This window comes from Opisthocomus hoazin, chromosome 7 (genome assembly GCF_030867145.1).
Source record: "Opisthocomus hoazin isolate bOpiHoa1 chromosome 7, bOpiHoa1.hap1, whole genome shotgun sequence".
NCBI lineage: Eukaryota > Metazoa > Chordata > Aves > Opisthocomiformes > Opisthocomidae > Opisthocomus > Opisthocomus hoazin.
Genome location: NC_134420.1, coordinates 36,476,261 through 36,496,695, shown reverse-complemented (window position 1 = coordinate 36,496,695; position 20,435 = coordinate 36,476,261). Strand labels below are relative to the sequence as shown.

The 20,435-nt window shown below is 40.9% G+C and overlaps 1 protein-coding gene across 2 annotated transcripts in view; it reads right to left on the bottom strand.

Moving 5' to 3' along the window:
* The window catches only part of PLEKHH1 (pleckstrin homology, MyTH4 and FERM domain containing H1), a 55,020-nt gene that overhangs the window by 20,156 nt on the left and 14,429 nt on the right, over nucleotides 1-20,435 (bottom strand). The window contains exons 4-15 of one of the 2 annotated variants that reach the window (XM_075426113.1): nucleotides 18,384-18,533; nucleotides 15,179-15,262; nucleotides 13,520-13,601; nucleotides 9,967-10,967; nucleotides 7,523-7,601; nucleotides 6,806-6,894; nucleotides 6,142-6,292; nucleotides 4,990-5,129; nucleotides 4,109-4,219; nucleotides 2,588-2,674; nucleotides 1,465-1,626; nucleotides 402-482 (exon numbers count right to left, since the gene is read on the bottom strand). In XM_075426113.1, the coding sequence (XP_075282228.1) occupies nucleotides 402-482; nucleotides 1,465-1,626; nucleotides 2,588-2,674; nucleotides 4,109-4,219; nucleotides 4,990-5,129; nucleotides 6,142-6,292; nucleotides 6,806-6,894; nucleotides 7,523-7,601; nucleotides 9,967-10,967; nucleotides 13,520-13,601; nucleotides 15,179-15,262; nucleotides 18,384-18,533 (2,217 nt within the window). Of the gene's footprint in view, nucleotides 1-401; nucleotides 483-1,464; nucleotides 1,627-2,587; nucleotides 2,675-4,108; nucleotides 4,220-4,989; nucleotides 5,130-6,141; nucleotides 6,293-6,805; nucleotides 6,895-7,522; nucleotides 7,602-9,966; nucleotides 10,968-13,519; nucleotides 13,602-15,178; nucleotides 15,263-18,383; nucleotides 18,534-20,435 lie in introns of those variants that run through there. The other variant, XM_075426114.1, reaches the window with a different exon arrangement.

The window sequence follows — 20,435 nt, the reverse complement described above, 5'->3', positions numbered from 1 at the left end:
AAGGTTCCAAAATGGAAGCATATTACACTGATTAAAGTACCTCCCTCTTCCCATATTGTTGTTGCTATTTATTTTCATGACAGTATGCAGAATATATCAGCTGCTGTATTAAAGTCTGCTCTAAAGGCTTCACAAAACCAAATGGAGAAAGCAAGGAACAAGATATACAGTGATCTGAGAAAAAGCAGTCACTCGCCTTTTAAGTCTTCTGTCATTTTAGCTTCAGAAAAAAAAAAATCAGAGAAAATACTGATTTTCTTTGTAGAGCAGATACTGTTAGAAGAGGAGAAGTACAACCAAGGAAGACCTTGATGCATGAGACATAGAAGCGGTAAAAGGAAAGAAAGCTTCATGAGAAATGGGAAAGGAGCGTTCAGGAACAAAAGGGCAAAAGGAATTACCTTATCTTCATGGTTTCGATAGTAGTAGAAAGTTTTTCCAATCAGCGCACACCAGACCAGCTTAGAGTGACCATGCTTGACCTGTAAAGGAGGACAAAGAAATACATGTTTTTAACATCAGCAGTGTTGCTGCAATGATTTTCTAGGATTTCAACTTTCAATTCCACTCTTCCTTAAAAACCTTGCGTATATTATTTGTTCTATGCTAATATGAGCTCCTCTCAAAACATACAGGGCATCACTTCCAAAAGCAGGTAAGTACATCCCGCCTGAGTAGATGGGACATAGGTGCTTATGGAAATGGGTCTAAGATTTTGTGAAGTATTTCACTCATTCGTAACAACCCATCATTTCTGTATCCTGAAATACAATATTAAGAACAACCTTTTTAAGATTATAAAAACAAGTCATTTCATATCAGCAGGAAAAGACCAGCCAATATGTAGTCTAGGCAGCTGTTTCCTATTGCAGATGAACAAGCTTCAAATGTAGGTTGTCTTCAGCCACCTTTAGATGCTGACCAGAATTATATTTAAAAATTTACAGTAACTTGCTATGCAAGACTAATCTACTCAAATGGCATAAAGCAAAAGATTTTTTCAGCCATTGTACTTTGTACTAAAGTGCATGCAGTCTGTTTTGATGGAAATAAATGCTAAACTAGAACCTCACAAGCCATTTCTTTGAAACTTTCCTATATCACCAGGTTAAGATCAATTAAATGTGACATTTAACAGCATTTCCTGCCTGTTGCTTATTTTTTCTTTCACTATGACATACTGTCAATTCTGTTGAAGAAAAGCATACATAAGCTAGGTATTTGTTACTACTTACTACTTGACAAAGTCAGTTTCTCTCAGTAGTCTCATTTGTGCTGTTACTTATCATTTATACAAACGTGCCTCTGAAATATAGAAATCTACTGCCACTTTTTTTTTCTTTCCCCACTGTTCTAAGGAGTATTAAAATACTAATTTCTTGCTTACGTTTACTGTGCAAACCAAGAAGCTGGTACACTGTCAATAGTGATGTAAACTGAACAAAGAAAGAAATAGTATTTTACCTTCGTGAGCCACCCTTTCACAGTAGGTTTAGCATCACTGTGAGGAACACCAACAGGACTGGTCGCTTGCACTCTCAGGATACTCTGTAGGACATGAATCCATTCCTCCAGGATGTTGGGAGAGTCTGCTGTCAGGAAGTAGGTTCTCTTTTCTGTCATGAGCTAGAAGGAAAAGGAGTGAGGAAGTATGAATCTGCACACCTACAAATCTCTGCTTCAGCTGCTGTGTTTTATTATTGCACACAGGGTTTTTTTTGGTGGTTCAGGAGGGATTTTTGGGGGGGTAAGAAAAAAGGTGCTAACCCTCAAAACCCGAGTGAAATAACTGAAACTGAGACAAAACAAATTCGCATGAGCTCTCTCGCTGTTTCTGTTGGATATTGTGGCTTTGTGTCCTCTCTCATTGCTTCTTGTTTCTCAGTGCTGCTGCTAATTTTTCATTTTAAAGGTGACTATATAAATGGGGCTTTTAGCTCCCTTCACTTTGTACTGCATTCTGCCTTCAATAGCTTGTGATTCTGAGAGGAAAGATGACATGAATTTAATAGTATTAAGCCTTAGCAGCTTCAGTTCCATCAGGGCAGAAGGTAGCTCACAGGTCAAGCCACATGCGTTTCAGTCAGAGTATGAGAGAAACTTTAATGCTGCCTTTATAATTAAGTCCTCTAACAATAATGACTTAAAACTGAAGTCAGTGATGGGCTAACTTCTAATGCTTCAGAAGTCATGACAAACGTGTAAAGTCAGGCTAGAGATCTCAACAAGAGGAGTCTTTCAGAAACAGGAGATCCTGCATACTGTCTGGTTTTAATTGCTACAAGAATCACTTTTCCCCACATATTTCAAGCTCTCAGTCCTAACTCCAAAAAGGAAAGTGATATGGTGTAAAACAAAAATAAAGGAGAATTTCTTTCAATTTCAAAAAGCTGTATTTGGGTTACAATTTAGCTCTTTCCCCATTATTTATTAAGCTAATTGCCTGGCTTGTGCCAGTAAACACGGGAGCCAGATAAAGTTAGCTCATATCCATTGAGACATACAGTACCATTAAGCCTGAAATAAGCGCTCTCTCACCCACCCACTGAGTGTGTGGTTTTCTGGAGGATGAAAAAGCAATGCTTACCTGGAATGTTTGGGACCCTTCACCTCTGACAATTTGGCATGAGGAATTCAGCTCCATCTGCCCTTGTGGTTTGCGGATAACGTCACTCTGAGGAAAGAAGAGCAAACCACTTTTCAGTACGAAAAAAACTCAGATGGGTCTTAGAGTATTTAAATACAGCATAATACGCACGTGCAGGTTGAAGTCTGTATTGATGAGCTGGAAAGGACAGCTGAAGTGAGACAGTGTGATCCCATTGCAATGATGAAGCAAGAATCTGCTCAGTAGTGGCAGACAATATAACAAGAGTAATGGCAATAAATACTGTCTTGCAAAGCTCAGACTGGACATTAAGAAAAAAAAATCAAACACACACCCCAACCCCTTTCTCACTGGGAAGGCAACAGATCAAACAGGTACCCAGACAGTGGCTAAACTTCCACTTTTGGAATTTTTCAAGATTCAGCTAGACATAGCCATTGGACTAGCTTCCTCCAGAAGTCCTTCCAGCCAACAGCCTAAATTCTGCATATTTATGAAATAATTTTTATATATATATATGTATGTATATAATATGTATGTATAATTTCCTTGTGAATTCTGATGGATAAACCTAGTTATCAGAAATAAAAATGTGTTGTGCTCTAAGGTGTATCTTTGTCTTGTTGGAATATGACAACTGAAAAAATAAAAAAGTTGAAAATAAATCTTCTCAATATTCCTGACTTGTAACCAAAGATGTGTATATACACAGAAATACTGCGTAATTATGCAGGTATAGTGGAAATTGCTGTGTCCAGAAAGTATGGACAGTGTAATTCTCTGTAATGTAGCTAAGTATAGCAGAATAATGAAGGCCAACAATAAATGTATTTTGTTGTATACATAAATTTTGAGTGCACCCCGCTAGAATTTTTGAAATTATGTTACTTTGTTTGAAACTGTTGTGAGTTATAAGAAAAAATTTGAAAGGTTTGAATGCACAAACATGTTCTCTCAATATTGTTTCATTTATCATTGTAAGAGAGCATTTTGTAAGAAAGCTTATTTTCAATTTTACCCTAGTTCTTTAACACTTCTATATCCATGTATGAGGGAGAAAAAATGACAGAATTCAGCTTTCTTCCACCTGAAAGTTGCAGTTTTCCTAAGAGCTGCATATACCGAGTGATGAGTACGTATCTGTGCCCTCCTGGTATTGTAATTTATTTTTCCTTTATTTTCATCTTAAACATGACCAAAGCTGGGCCACAGTATGCCTTCTGCTTTTCATCTTCTATATGAAGTTAACCAGTAGGTGTCAAGTTTCTGTCCTTGTGAACAACCTTTCATCTCCTGGAAAATGCTGCCACAAGCAGCTTCCCTGCCTAAGCAGAGACCCTCGGTTGAACCTGTGAGTCAGACATAAGGCTCTTTGGCAGGACATTTTGGGGGAAGCCTGACAATAGTTGCCCACTTTGCCGGTGGTATCAGCCAGGAACTAGTTCTGCAGACAGCTTTCTCTGTGCCTCCACACAGGAGAAATGTATCCCAGTGACTTACCGGAGACTTGTAGTACATGATTTGTCTGTTCCTTAGCACAAACCATCGTCTCTTCCACATCTTCACCTGGGTGCCCATTTTCAGCAAGTAACCTGATTTCTCCACGGGTTCCTAGAGGGCAAAGAGCAAAGGGGAGAACAGGTTATCTCGCAACTCTCAAAATACAAATGAAAGAGTGCTGAAATCAAGCTCAGACATTTGCTGTATCTCCATCATTTTCCACTTTACTCTGCCTAATGGGAGTAGCAGCCATCCAAGGTCAGTGCCCTCTGCTCAACTTGGAGAGAATCCTAGACTATCTGTGTAGCTGCAAGTACCACACTGTGTTGTTTCAGTAAAGGTGGCATCTGAAGGTCATTTCGCTGACTGATGCACTGAAAACTTATTTGTCTTCCTACCATAGCAGTGATTTTCCAACCAAAAGTGAAGGCTGGATCTAAGCCATGATTAGACTCACGTTCCTTGTCTGCTTGATCTCTTACATTCAAGAGTTCAGAATTTAAGGCTGCCTGTGTTTGAGTTTTTTTCCTAGGCCAAAATATTCTATCCTTTCTCCTTCCTTCCTCTGAAATTCCAAATTTGTTTTGTGACAAAAGTGTAAGGCCATCATTAAAATAGAATACAACTACAAGAAATCAGTACAGGTCAGCAGGAAAGAACATAGCCTTTGATGCTTACACTTTTCTTTAACCATAGAACAGAAATTGCACCTTCTCTGAAGCATCAGGTGTCTTTTGATACAAACTAGCTGGACCAACTGCCCAGTCTGTTAGAGCACCACTTCGCAGGGGATAACTCAATATATTGTAGTTATGCTTTTTCTCTTTCAGAGTCAAGACTCTGTTTGCATCTCTTCGCAACTGTGAGGTAGCAAGACTTACAGTGCAGATTCCACCATCAGTGGAATAGGAAGATGTTCGCTGTAGCTTATGTTCTGGCTCTGAATAGTCACCATCCAAGGAGTAAGCATCAGGAGGGATGGCATAGTCACTCTCGGAGCTCAGTGAGGACATAGATACACCTGTTCAAAATAAAGGAAAGAATGAGAATTGTGGCTAGACAGAAGCATGCACTGAATACTACACACTCTGAAAAAGTTTGAGTTCACCACTGAGGCTTTATTGTTCAAGAAGAACAAATCAGCTCAGACTTTGGAAACTCAGACCCCACCAACCACACTTCTGAGACCTTTTGTTTTTCCTTGGAAGACAAGTAGTGAGAGTGAGTTTTGAATATGATCAATGAAATAAATTTGTTGCTTAATAAACAGAGATTTAAAAAAATATTTTAAAAAATTAAAAACCCAACAGACTTGTTATATAAAGCACAGACATGCTGTTTTCAGCTTGGAAATGTCCATTATAAAGCCTCAAGCCCCTCTCATTCAAACTAAAAAAATGGCTCCCTCACTAGCAATGGGGCTTTGCTTTCTGTGAATCTTCCAGCACTGGTATATGGCAATGCACACAAACGTCAGCCAATGCATCACAACAGAAGTTAAGACTACATGAAATCAGATTCTATTTTATTGACTACCAATTGTAATGAAAATTCCACTCAAAGATCCAGTTTAACCTTCCCAGCAGTCAAGAAAAATTGTCCCAGCCAGGTCACAAATTACCTGATGCCTCTCAAAGACAGCAAAGATTTGCTTTACTGGTCAAGAAATTATCAACCAGTGACAGAGACAAAAAAAACTTTTCTTTAATGTGTAGTCAGTACTAGTCTGCTTACAAGGAGAAGTCACAGAAAAGGTATCGATGGCTTCACAGGATATGTGATGAATTTGGGAGATCAATCCTTCCCACAACCTTAGCATAGCAATTGCCTGGATGGAAATCTACCAGCCGTAAAAACCCACCTAAGAGGACAGGTTTCCACAGCTGCTGATGTCTGTACACATTCTGGGAGAACTCCTTATTAGCATCACCAAGGCTCAGCATTCACCTGTCACTGACGATGCTGTTCAGGACATCTTGCCTCACCCATGAGGACAGAGTTCATGCTGCTTAGTAGCAACACTCCCAGTTTACCTCTCTTCGCTGCACGAGGGCTGCCTGGCATGCTAGCTTTCCTGTTCTCAGATCCAGCAGTAGAAGTCCTGAAGCTGGCATGGGAGCCACAGTCATCATCAGAACCTGAAGACTCATCTAAGAAAGGCACGTTGCTGATTTGTGTGGCTTTCTGGAAAACAGACCTGCATGGTCAGTGTGTGAGGGAAGACCTCCCCTGGACAACACCTGCTCAATAAACAGACAGAACAATCAATGCAGGCCCTTCATTTTCACACTGCCTTACCCACTACTGTCCCAGGGCTCCTCATGTCCTCCCTTTCTAGTCTGAGAACTTCCAAGCTGGACTCTCTAGTCTGATCTGTTTGGGTCTCCTCTAGTTACACCCTCCTACTATTCCACAAGCCCTGTGCTTTACTCTCTAGGCTATACACACTATTACCCCTAGGTTTCTATGGCCTTGTAGTGCACACTGCAGCTTCCTGGACCAAAACTTGCTGCAATGTTCTGTATTCCTAAATACACTTATCATCTGCTACTCCTTCTGCATTCATTTGGTGTCCAGTACTCCTGCCATTCTCTAATTTTCTTTCCTTCACTGCACAGCTTCATCCCATGCTCTCTCAAACTACTAGCAGCCCTGAACCATGCTTTTCGTAACAGGAAAAGTGAGGTAACTCCTTACCCCCTTCAGCGTAGTGTAGACTGGCACTGTGACATTTCTGTAGATGAGACAGGTAAATGGCCCAGAAGTTGAACACGAGAAATTGGAAACTGGGAAAATTCAGAGAGAAAGCAAGAGAGCAAATAATACAAACAGGTGAAAAGGAGGAGGTTTTAATGGAGAGGTACATGTACATGTGTAAGAACTTATGTAGCCTCTTGGAACACCAAATAATGGAGGACTTCCATCCTGGACAGTCCGGCCTCAGAAAGGCCAGGGGATGTCTCATTAATTACATACAATTCCCAGAGACAGTTGCAAAGCTCCCTCCATTTAGCCTGTAAGATATCTTACCCACCCTGTGCTCCCCATGGTACAATGGCAATCCAGTGCACCATGTCCAAACAGGTAAAAGCCGTAACAGGGGAAGGTGACGGTGAATCACAAGACTAAAAGCAGGCCACAGACATGCAGAAGCAGAACAGTGTCAGCGAGAGTGACCAAGGAGATAATGGAGTCCCTGAAGATGTGACTGAATGTAGGGGCTCAAACAGCCCAGCACCAACCATCCCTGAGACCAGATGTATCCTCTGCTTCCTTTCTTTATCGTGGCTATCTGCGAAATCAAATTCACTTTGAAATCAGGCAAGGAAATGAAGAAATGTGAACAGCCAGAAGCTCAAGTCCCACACTGTCACTGTGAACTCCTCCTAAGGATGGATCTTGTCTAGAACTTACAGCAGCTGGAAGTATCATTCACCGTGGCCACTTCAGACAACCTCATGCCAGACTTGGCCACAGCATAGATTCGACTCTCCTGGAACAATAACACCATGAACAGCAATGGTCAGACAAAAACATGATTCCTGTAAAGAGAAATGTTCGTGTCACAGAATCACATCACAATCACACCTGGGGCAGCAAGGAGGGGCTCTCTGAGAAAGATTGCTCTGTTCCACCAGATGTTGTGTGAACGACCGTTAGTGGAAATGTGCATCTGTGTGTGATTCCCTGAATCACCACAGACTTGGCTTATAAATGCTACAGAGATTATATCCACAGACTGGAACACCTACAAGCAATTCTCAATAAATTACTATATATCACAGCTTGGAAAAAGCTGTTTTTTACACTTTATGAACAATGCATTAAAATGAATCAAGAACAGACCTAAAACAGGACAATTTACTGAGTTACCACCTGCAAAGGATTCCCGTTGTCTGATAAGGGAATGAAAGAAATGCCTGGAATGATCTCAATAAGCATATGTCTCAGTTATAACAACATGTGGAGCTTTCTGTTCAAATGATCTCCAAGTGCTTCACAAATTGATAAAAACTCCAAAGGGTGAACCCAAACCAGTATCTAAATGCCATGTTATGATTAAGACATCAACCAGTCTAAAATGGATTAAAATCAAAGCTAGGAATCCTCTTGCTTCTCCTTAAAACATACAACCAAACACTATCAGATAACACACATAATACACATACATGAAAGTACCTAAGACTGCAAAGTCACGTACACCAAAAAAAGAAATGACAGAATTAGTATTTTCTGTATGTGCAGAAATTGTGCATTGTGATTTAGTCTCTAAGGAAATATTACATGCATTTTTCCCCAGACACTTCCTATTCAGGGGACATAATGGACATTTTTTTCTGATTAAGCTGCTCTTTAATATTCTATTCAAGCTTTAGTGTTTGATATACTTAAATTTACTCTACTTGGATACGTTTACTTGACTCTGGTCTGAAGACAAAATAAAGGATTTTTCATGTAGTGTTCCTGACTACAATACTGCAGCGCTTCATAAACATTAATAAAAAATTTTACAAAAACCCTGGGAGGGACATTGGTGGGTGCTATCACTATTTTCCAGAAGAGGAACTCAGACATACTTTCTTTGAAGTATCCATTATCTTTGGAGTACCCATTTCAAGATGTCCAAGACCTGACATTTTAAGAATTTAGCAGCACATAACATTGTTTGTAACAAAACCAACTGAATACAGTAGCAGTAGTGAAGCGCACAATGCTCCTCTAATGGAATTTACTTGCCAAAATCAAGTCAGGTGTGTGGAGTGATGATCACCTGTGAGAAATTTAGCTTAAGGGACCTCCACATGGAAACTCTAGATCAGAGAAAGGAATAGTAGCCAATCCTGAGACATATTTCCCTTCTTCCAAGTGAGTACACTGTTTCTGACATCTTTCTGACTTCTGCAGCAAATAAAACAGACATCTTGAAAACTACAGTTTCTTTTACTACACTGTTCAGCTTCATCCCCAGCACAGTTCCATATCATCGACTGAAGGAAAAGAAATTCCTTTAGAAAAACAGCTGCAATTCCACTGGGGTTTAAATTGGTATCATAAAGCATACAGCCAAAGATCGTAAATACGTTAAGTTTTCACAGAAGAAAATAATAAAACATGAGGATTAACAATGAGTGCTTGACTTTGCACCTTCATTAAACCACTTGTTTGCCTATGCCTTTAAAAAAGCAAATTGAAAATAATGGAATTATCTCTTTTGATACTACATTGATTTCCAGCAAGTTTATCAGTTGGATTGACACATTAGCAAACAATCCAATCATCTGAACTAACAAGTAACTGAAAATGATAACAAACTTCTCTCTCACATGAAGTACACAATAGGGCACATAAATTCACTTTACCAACGGTTTTAACAAAATTTTCCTGATAGCAGAAGTATATCATCAGACAGGAATGCTGAGATCTAATCCACATATTTATTCCAGTATTCACAGCTTTGTCTGACTTTGAAACTATCTGGTCTGGTCCATTCACTTGCATTTATGACTCACTTACCTATCTTGAACATATGACAACAGAACTAAGGATTAATTTTTTGATGACCCACAAGGATAAACCACAATGCAGCACCTCTTGACTTTCATTTTTGTTCCTATGTTTCTTGAGTACTATTGCCTTCCATGGAATTTTTTTTTTACTTACAAAGAGAGAAGAAGAAAAAAAATGTCAGTGGAACCAGCATGCCCCGTGATCTGGAACTGTCAGACTGGGTGGTTCAGAAATGTGACTGATGTCCACAGGAAACAACTGCTTGAGATCAAGAGCTGTTGTAGCCTAACTACTGGGCACTACTCAAAGACAAGCAGCACATCTTAGACTGCTGTCCTTGAATTTCTTACCCATGATGGGAATCTGTGCAGCGGTGGTGTGGGAGGTTTACTTCCTGGGTCAAGTACACCAGCATCAGAGCTCACAGCTTCTCTTTGCCCTGCAGATAAGTGGCTGATTTCCTCACACGCTCCAGCTTCTTCCCTCACCAGGCTACGTTCTGTCTCCATCTTCTCCAGCACTCCCTCATCATCATCAATGTCCGTCTCCTTCACTTGCCCATAGTCTGTTATCGGCTGAAAGGTGCTAGACTCCAAGCTCATTACACGACGGAAAGAATTAGCGCCTGGCTGTGGCTGGCTGTAATGTCTCTTGGCTAGTTGGATACTGTCTCTTGGTGTATTGGGAGTTCGTATTTTTGGAAAAGTCATGCTACTGCCAAGGCCGCATTCCCTCTCTGGAGCAAAGGAATGTGCTGTAACAGCTGATGTTGACACAACCAGGGGTGGCTCAGCAGTTTGGAGACGGCCCTCAAGCATGCTCATTATTTCTCCTGAGGAGCAGGAGTCCAGCCGGTGGGAGCGGAAGCTGGAACTGAGATCATCAGAGAAGCAGGTGCCATCCAAAGCCACTTGCTGCAAAGTGCTCACAGCGCTACGATTTTCTTCCAAAGACGACTGGAAAGTCAAAGCCTCAAGGATTCTTGTGGCCTCGGCTGGAGGGTCCAGTGATGTGGGACCAAAGCACCCTAACCTGTGTTCAGAACTTACGGCTGTGAATACATCTTTCTTCGTGGAGAGATTCCAGCTTGATGGGTCAGTCAGGATCTTCAGTGTGCTCTGGGAAAGCAGAGATTTATCCTCTCTATCCTCAGTAAAGGTGTTATTGGCAAGGACTATATTTGCTGTAGAGAGGACACGTTTGGTAGGTCCTGTCTGACACACCTGTCTGAAACCAGGTGTAAGGAACACAGATTTCTGGTCTATCTTCTCAGCAAGAGAGGCCTGTGATGCTCTGGGCTTCAGAGAATTACAGCTCCAAAGAGATTCAAAGGGAGGAATACTGGTCATATCTACAACAGAGAAGAACACATGGTTAGGGCATTCAAATGCTTTACTGTCGAAAATGTTACTTGCTAGTGTAAGTTGTTCATGTCAGTTGTATTTCAATAGCACTCTGGCCTAGTCAGGACTATGCAGAACGGAAAGGAGATGGCTATAACAGAAATGCTATATATTTATAATTGGAAATAGTACAGAAAAGACGAACAGGAAATGATCAATCACCGTTTCTTACAAAAAGTGGAATTAAGGGGTGCCTAATGAAATCACCAGGCAGTGCATTTGAAATTTACAGAAGGAAGGGGTATTTTTCAGAAAAAAAGTGAAATAGAATGCTGCAGTGTCCAAAAGATAGGCCAGAAAAAGTAATTTATCAGTGGTACAAATAACAGTTTAGGCAGAATTTCTGGCCTAGGAACTTCCTAAAACACTGAGAGCAGAAGCTGGAAGGGTACACGGAGAGAAGGACAGCTCTACTTGCAACATTTTCTACACTCATTCCTGAAACACCGACAGCCAACCAGGAGACAGGATACTGGCCTAGGCAAGCTTTCAGCCTACCTCAATATGGCAGTTTTTACTCTTACCGAGCCACGATTATGTCTCTTCTCTTAAAACACCCTTGAGAAGGAAGTGCACCTATCCACACAACACTTTGTCAAAAACCATCTAACTGGCCAGAACACTGATTCGTGTGGCTTTTGACTTCAGTGGACCTACAGTGATTGAAGCCATCAAATAGGCTGGTAGGTTTCCTCCCATTCCCAGGGGCTAGATCAGGCTTATAGCATATGTTTTGAGACCTTCTTCACTATCGCAGCAATCAGTGAGGTTACTGTCTTTTCAAGAATTTCCCTAGAGCTTTTCTGCAATCCTTTTGTGCTACATGACCCAAACAGTGCTTTTTTTCAACAAGTTTTATAACAGTTACTCACATGTTTTTGTTGTAAAAACTTCAATTACTAGATTTAAAGACTATCTCAGTACTACAGGTTCTGCTGAACAGCAGCTTTAGCATATGAGAAAGCGTGGACAAAACTCAGAGTGGCAGAGTTACTTCACTTTATGATTGTGATTTTGAATAGAAGCAAATCATAAGATGCTTTGGAAATTGCATAAATATGGGTGAGTGTGACTCTGCACAGCTACTGCTGAAAATGCTGCCTGAACATCAAACTCTACAGGCACTGCTTAACCACTAATGGGATTTACAAAGCACTAGAAACAAACTGAAGACACAAAGTAGCAGAGGGAAGGGCAGACGGCACAATAAATCACTGTTGATTGTGAAGAGGATGAAACCCGCTCTTGGAAACACAGCTGAGAAAAAGACAACCATGAGAGCCTGACCTTGGCACTTGGATCACAAGGAACTGAATGCTAACAAAGCTATTCCTAACACACAATGCTGGCACACACAAATCCTAGCACACACTTTCCCTGGCAGTAAATCTTTACTGTAGACTGAAAAGAGGCCATTCATTTTAAATATTATTGGTATTTTTGCAGCCTCCTAGATGTGACAGGAGATGAAGCAGAGGATGCTGTTACTATTAGGAGATTTGTCTCTCTGCAGATGCCTCTGAATTCAGCCTGGTACAGTGAGACTAATGGAGGATAAGAGGAGAGGGCAGAGCTGTTTACTGCCCAGAGAGTTGGGATCCAGAGAACACTTAATACCAGATTATTAACGCAGCTTACCAGCCATTCTCTTTTTGCAAACAGCCAGAGCCAGAGGGGATGAGAAAAACCCAGTCATAAAGCATTTAGTTAGAAACGTGGTGGGATTTAGAAGGAATTTTGCACTATTCCCTTGCTGTGGAGCGATAGGAATGGCAGAAAGACTTTCGCAGCAAAGAAATGCCCCCTGCCTGCACGCTCAGTGATGTTCTAGGAACTAGCTCATTTTACTGTGACCAAACTAAGCTCATTAAAAAAAAACAGGAAGAAAATGGTTAAGAGATAATTTAGTCTTCAAAATGTGTTGCAATGAAAGGTGCTGACTTCAAGCCCTACAGGCCAAAGTTCTTCATCTATCCACCCAACAAGAACCGTAAAACCACAAGCACCGTAAGCAGCTTTCTCCAACCCAACCTGATAGCATAGAGGAACCCAGCTTCTAACGGCAGACCAGACAGCTGATGCCTTGGTCCATTCAGTCCTCAGCTACTCAGTTCACATGCCAACAAAGGTTCTGTGAGGATGAGGATAATTCGCATGTGGAGGTAAAGTGAAATACCTCAGGGACTTCTACCCTGCACCACTGAAGTGAACTGAGTTTTGCTATGTATTGCTTCTAATTCAGGAGCTCAGTGGCTTATTTTAATGGCAAAAGTAGACCTGGAAAAAAGGTGTCTGCGTTCAATCACTGGTGGGAAACCAATTAAGAGTTTTTAAGCAGGTAAGCAATGTTACTCCCCATCTTAAAAATTGACCCACTGAGGAACAGAGCAATTCTACTGCTTGCTCACTGTCACAAGTGCTGATTTCTGACAAAATTAAGAATGCTGACTTCCACTCTTGTGGTGGTTACTAGGCTACAATGCCAGGTGAACACATTTACCTTGCAATGTATCCCGAAGGGCTTCAATTTGCTCCGTCAGCCTCTGATTACAGTTTTTCAGGTGGTAATTTTCTAGCTCAAGCTATGAAACAACAATAATAAAAACTGAAAGATAATGCAAAACTGTGCGTGCTTGTGTTCCGCTATACAGAACATGTCTTCATCTTTATTACATTCATGTGTCTTAACAGGAAAAGGAGAAAAGGATGGGTGAGTCTACCAGTCACCTTGAAATTCTTCTATTCAACAAGTCCCCGGGACAACCCACTTAAACACTTTCCTATGCTTTCTCAAATAGCCTCTGCATATGCTATTCACGCTTCTCAAATAGGTCTTTTAATTTCCTTCCCTGCTATTGTTTATCATTTAATCCTGTTCCAGAAATAACTGTCATGAAAGAGACAATCAAAAAACTATTATCCAGGAGGAGCATTTTTCCCTCTCACTCTGTATGTGGTAAAAGACAATCCCCTGGATCCAGAGGACCAATCGTAAAAACAAAAAAAAACCCCAAAACATTAAGGGTGCATTTACATTTGCAATTAGTGCACAAGTAATTCTTTGCAAATTTGCCTCATATCTTTGCTTGAAGTATCTCAGCATACATTCTTCAACATAGCAGCGGTGCACCCAGAGAGGCTTCCCTCTTGATAGAATCAAAGTTGAAATTGCACCCATGGTGCTGTCTAGAGCAACCCATTTGCAACACAGATGCAAAGTTCTTCAGTTGGCAGTGGTCTGCTTGTGCATAGTATGCACCTAGAATCAGAATCTGGCATAAACTTCATTGCCAATAAAGACACAATGTGAATGAATGGTCCTAGATTCATAGCAGGTCACACCAAGTCAACACCTGTGCTTCCTCCTTTTTGCCACACCAGTCAGTAATGTACGTGCACCTTAAGTTATCTCCCAACAGAAAATGAAAGAGAAGCAGCACAGCAAGTAGGCAATCTAACGAGATTACAAAGTCACACCATAACACAATTAGTGCCCACAAAGACTGCTTCTTCCAACTCCAACAAATTCCCTTTCTGGAATAAATTGGGAAATCTATGGCTTTAACTTGGAATAAAAGGGAAAGACCAGATAGCCCCACTCCCAATTGTAAACTATTACTGCATCTTTAAAACTGTGTGCTGACCTATTGCTATCTCTCAGTTTTTCTAGAGGATATTAAATTAGGCCCAGATAGAGGCATAAGTCCACAGGACAGATAGCAGGGAGAGGTTACATGAGAAAACACTGGACAGTAAGAAAACAGCATTAATCAGAGATGGCAGATTAAGGAAGAGCAAAGGACATGTGTTTATTACATCTGCTTGTGAGAAAAAAGAGACAGAAACTGCAACCAGACCAAAAAGGGAGAGGCAGAGGAAAGCTAGGTGAAAGCCACTTGCAACTAGCAAATCTTCAGAGACCGCTTTTGGACATTAGCGACTTCACTGTCATTTACAGTTTGCCCAAAGCAGTAAATGTCCCTCAGTAAGAGGAATGACCCTAGCACTGCAACTGCGTGTGTGTAAGGCCAAACAAGCAGAAAGCCTCTGTGGCAGACCGACTGCCCTCAGACTATTGTCCTACACAGGAGCCCACTGGCAGTGCAGCCACTGTACCTACTTACAGGCCTTGCAACCTGGCAGCAAGCTGAAGACTCACCTCTCTCAGCTTAAATGTTACCCACTCCTTGATCTTGGCAGCTTTCTCTTGAACAATTTTGGCTTCCTCAGTCCTCAACTGTTTCTGTGCCAAAAAAAAGATTAGATGCATTAGCAGAGTACAATTGACTGTTCTTAGTAAGTTACTGCATCAGGAGTGACTTAAATGTTGAAACTTCTATTCCAGACGCAAGATTTAAGACTGCTATTTGGATATTATTATTTAGCTGGCCTCTGAAAAAAATCAAGCTCTAAGTTGTCTTACATGATACCTGCAGTCAAATTCAGAGGGTTATTTCAAGAGTTCATTGTGGAATAGCGAAATCCAGCCCAGGTTATGATCGCCCACCTACCACCGCTTCTTTTGAGTACAGTCTGCAACCTTTCCTGTTTTAGATGATTTTGCAATGTTGCTGTTTGCTGTCGAACATTTGTTGTGTTCCCCCCAGCCTACACACACACATGTTGTTGGCTGAAGTTAATAAGAATTAAGCAGTGCCTGTAAGTGCTTTATAAAACACCATAACAATTTCAAGCAAAAGGGATTCAATTGCTGCAAGCACAGGTGTAGAGTACAGATTTTAAAGGTGCATGAGATGGAAACTAATACCAACAGTGTATTTAACACACAAAAGTCTATTGAGAAAGTAAATTGAAAAAAAAAAAAAGATAGCAGACTTGGGATAAAAAAGGCTCCTAAACTTGACCTTGAAACACTACGACCTGCTAGGAGGCTTTGAGATGGTCTAAATGGTTGTGTGTTTACATACCCATTAAAACAAGTTCTAGTCCACACAAAGGTGTTATGGGAATACTGTTGATTTGCACATTGAGCATTTTTCCCCAAGTATCTGCTTGGGCAATATTGCTACAACCTTGTTTTGGCAGCTATGTTCTCAGCTGTGGTTTTTTCCTTTTCTGGGTATTTCCTTTGAAAGATGCTGGACTAATACCACAATCACCTGAAGCTTTCTGTCCATCTCCTGCATGGCTTCATCAGAAGCAATGTCACTGAAAGGACTTCTACCTACATAATGATTTAAAGAACTACATGGAGAAATCAATTCCAGGAGCAAGGGAGAGAGGGAGGGGGAATATAGACTTTATGGCAAATCAGCCCTGGTTTCTCTAATTAAATGGACAATGGTAATGCCTTCTGGTAGCAGTTGGTGGTTTCACTGCTAGATTTTTTTTTCCGATATGAACAAATACCAGTAATTATGATAACAAATAGTCAGTACTCCTCCCCCCGCCCTTTTTAAGTTTTTCACACTGAAGAGCGTAAGCTCACTTAACAAATACCGTATAGATACAGTAGATAGCAGGAAATTGCATGTTGTGATTAAAAGCAATGTGAAGATGTGGGGAATTTCCTGGTTTGCTGACTTTAAAGTAGACCTTGGAAACATTATAGGTAGCAGTAAGACTTGTAGTTGGGCATAATGAAAGAAAAGTAATCAAATCTGATGCTTCAAGAGGAGGATTTATTTAGTTTTTCTCCTTGAATATGGCTGTGTGTGTTCTAAAACATCAGATACCAGCCTTCGCTGGAGTCAGAATATTAGACATGCCTACTGGTCTGAAATTATCTGGTACATACAGAGGATCTACCATAGCTCTCTAAATATCCATCACATGGGTAATGCCTTTGAATCCCTAATGACCTGGACTTGTCTTATATCAGGGACCAAGAGGTAAAAGATTTTGAATATTGCTATGCTACATGGTGAAGTGCAATGCCAAGATATTATTTAGGGTCCTAAAGTAGAATAGTGACACGACAACAGCATTGTCACAGAGCTTAGTAAGCCCTGCTTCTAAGCAGAATCAATTCACTCAGGCACAGCACCCAAAGATGCAGTTATCGTGCTTTAAGATCCAGAAGCAGTTAGATATTCTTCGTGTCCCACGCTATTGTGTTGTCCAGACATGACCTCAGTGTTCTCTTATTAATGCTCTGAACTCCACAGCTCTCCCCATCCCAGTGAAAACAAATAGGATGCCTTACAAGGACCCTCAGTGACATTCCAGCACTGCCACCATCCCATCCCATTCCGAAACTAAACCAGTGATAAAGAGTGTTTCTTCTCCGAAATTGTCATGTTTCAGCTTTCATTTCTAGAATCTCATTTTGCCTCTTGTTGCTAGAATAAAAAGATTTCTATTAACACAACATTTTTCCTACTTGTGTTTGTTGATTTTAACCAAATCACACCTCACATTTTGGGGTAAATCAGAATTTCTCCATCTTTGATTTTAAGAGCTGCTGACAGACCTTGATCACTATTGTACCTCCTTCTGAGCACTTTCTTTCTCCTCCAAAATGCAGAAACTTTGTCCACATTCTGCCTGAGCAAGCTGGCCTGGGGAAGTGACCTGAAACCCACAGTACTACAAAGACTTGAAGCCTGACCTCCACACTACACTTGGTCTGAGTAAGTTCAGACAGCTTACCAGTCTATTTTGCCCTTGAAATAGGTGACAATTAGTTCAATGTAAAATGTAACTGAAATGGAAAAGTATTTTTTTGTGTAAAATTCTAATAAGCTATTTCCATTTAAAAGTAATTTACTTAGAAACATCTAAGAATACCTTATTCCTCATGTTATAAACACCACAAGGCAAGGCCTTTACTAGAGCTGAAATACAAGCCCTGCTGTAGATGTAGCTCCTTCCTTCCATGAACTGAGAATGGAAGAGACTAAGGACTATCCATACCGGGAAACAGCTGCTCTTTTAGAATGAGGACATCTGACAAGAGATGAACTATGCTAAAGGATTGCTGAACACTGGGAAAAGTTCCCTCCCAAGAAGCAGCATATGCTGAGTCAGAGATTGGCTACATAATGATTTCACAGAACGATCTACATGCTAGGAAGCCAGAGAAATACTTTGACCAGACTCTAGCTTTAAAATTTAGGGTCTCAACACTGACTCAACACTAACGTAGAGAAGTCCTTTAAGGACACTGACCAATCTCCTATAATGAAGAGATGAGGGCTACTGAGGCTGAATGGATGTTTTCATCCGAAAAGAGAAAGGAATGAGAGGACTCTGCACTAAGCAGGGCATCATTTTACAGCTGATCTGAAGGCAGCTGAGAGGCTAAAACGTAATGGGCACATAATCTGTACCTTTAAAACATACATTACAGAGTGCCTCCAACTCATCAAAGCTACAAGTCTCCCAGCAGAGAATATCTTTACCTGTTTTTCTAGCTGTGTCTCCAATCTGTTGATCAAATCTTCCTTTCCTTGCACTGTGCCCATCAGCTCCTGGTATTTCCTGTGCAGAGTGCTGTCTGATTCACTGGTCTTCACACTGGCTAGTTTTATCTTCTCCTCCATAACTCTGACCTGTAATGACAATCAAAGAGATATTAAAAAAACCAAAACAATGCAAACTAAGGACCTGCTTGTTTAATGGTAAGACCCTAACTGAGAATATTTGTGGGCTTCTTATTTTTGAAGTCAGGAAGCAAGGAAGAAAAAAAAAAAACAACAAACCCATTCAGAACACACTTAGTTTATATCCACATTTGTGAAGAGAACATTGTCCATTCATTTGTAATGCTGAAGCAGTAACAGATGCAAACTGAACCATGAACTGATAAACACACTGTGGATTGTGAAATATTTGCACACTATTAGTCAAAGAGACCATACAAGCACTATAGTCTACATAGACATATGGCCAAGGTAAACCACATTTTCCTCCTTTACAATACCGCAGTCCACTTTTTACCTCATTCACTACCAAGGTATACACCACAAAACCCTGGCCATTTGCTTCAGATGAAGATTTCTATACAGAAATATACTACAGAGTTCCTTCCTCCTCCTACCCCCAGCTTAGACAATGCTTTGGCAACTTTGGCTTTCTGACAAGTGTTTTCTCCAGACCTGCTAAGGAGTTACCATGTCAGATATTTCAGAAGCTTTGCTTATCTTTGAGCTCCTGCCAGTGCCAACACTTGTTCATCTCAGCAGGAGAAGCACCAGCGTAATGCTCCTTCACTACAGACAAACTTTCAATGCGCTAAAGTCTAGCTGCTGCTGAAGCCTTTCAGTTTTTTAGCCAATTTTTAAACCTCTTTGCTTTCTTCAAAACCTATGTGTCTCAATATGCCAGTCCATTTTATCATTACCTCTTCCTATCGCAATGGACTTCATTTCTAAAGGTGAACACAATTCCGTCAACTAACTCAAACGTGCTAATTGTGGCATTTGATGATGGGAAAATATCTGGTTTCAACACTTTCCAGAGAGACTAAATCTGCAAAGAAACCAACTTCAGATACTATTAATTTGGCATGAGTTTGGAACCAGGAAGGCAGAATGCGGGCAGTAATCTGAGCACTTTACAGAGTCTGTGCAAGAGAGTTACTTCATGCTTTATTCAGCAGCCTACACTTCATACTTGCAGAAGCTCTGTTTTGTCCTCCTGTCTGCCTGCATTAGGCAGAGAAGCAAACTGCCTGTTCCTCATGCCGAATCAGAAAGGTAGGCACCCAACATCCGAGCCAGAAAACTAAGCCTGCTGAGTCGGATGTGTTTTCTTTAGAGTTTAGGGTGATTATAGTAAAAAGAAATGGCCCCTCCTTTCTGTCTGATGCCCAAATGCTGACTCTGTACTAGAGGCTCAGAGAGGGGACTGCAGACACGGATTTCCTTAATTGAGGCTGGCAGCTACTGGGAGCCCATTGAATTAATAAATCTGACCCCCGAGACTCCTGGAGAGAAAGATAACTACGGATTTTGTACTTGATGTGGAACCCTCTCATTTGTCAGCTGCTTCTCATTCATGGTGAAAATACTTGTTAGTGGAAAGGAATGGTCCTACTCCTATGCTGTTACTTCTTCAGGCTGTCAGGCAGCAATGAAGTATTTCTCTAGAAAAACTTATCTCTGGATATGAATAAGGCTGCTGGAAAGGAAAACTTTGAGAGTTGCTAGTCTTTAGGACCTGCCGACATATGGCTGCAGAACTGCTGGTGGCAGGTGAGTGAAGGCAAACTTCATTTCTCCTACACCTTCCCAGACAACTTCTTCCTTTCTTGCCCATTCTCTGACCTGAATTTGACTTGGTCTCCATTTGCTCCCTTGCTGTCATTGCATCTTACTGTATGATGGACACTCTACTCCTCTCATTAAGGTGTCTGCTAGTATGAAGCCTCCTTCATTGGCCTGTAGCAATATTTCCTGTTGGTGCTGTCACAGTGACAGCATTACCTTTGCCTGCCTTGGCTGGGTGTTGAC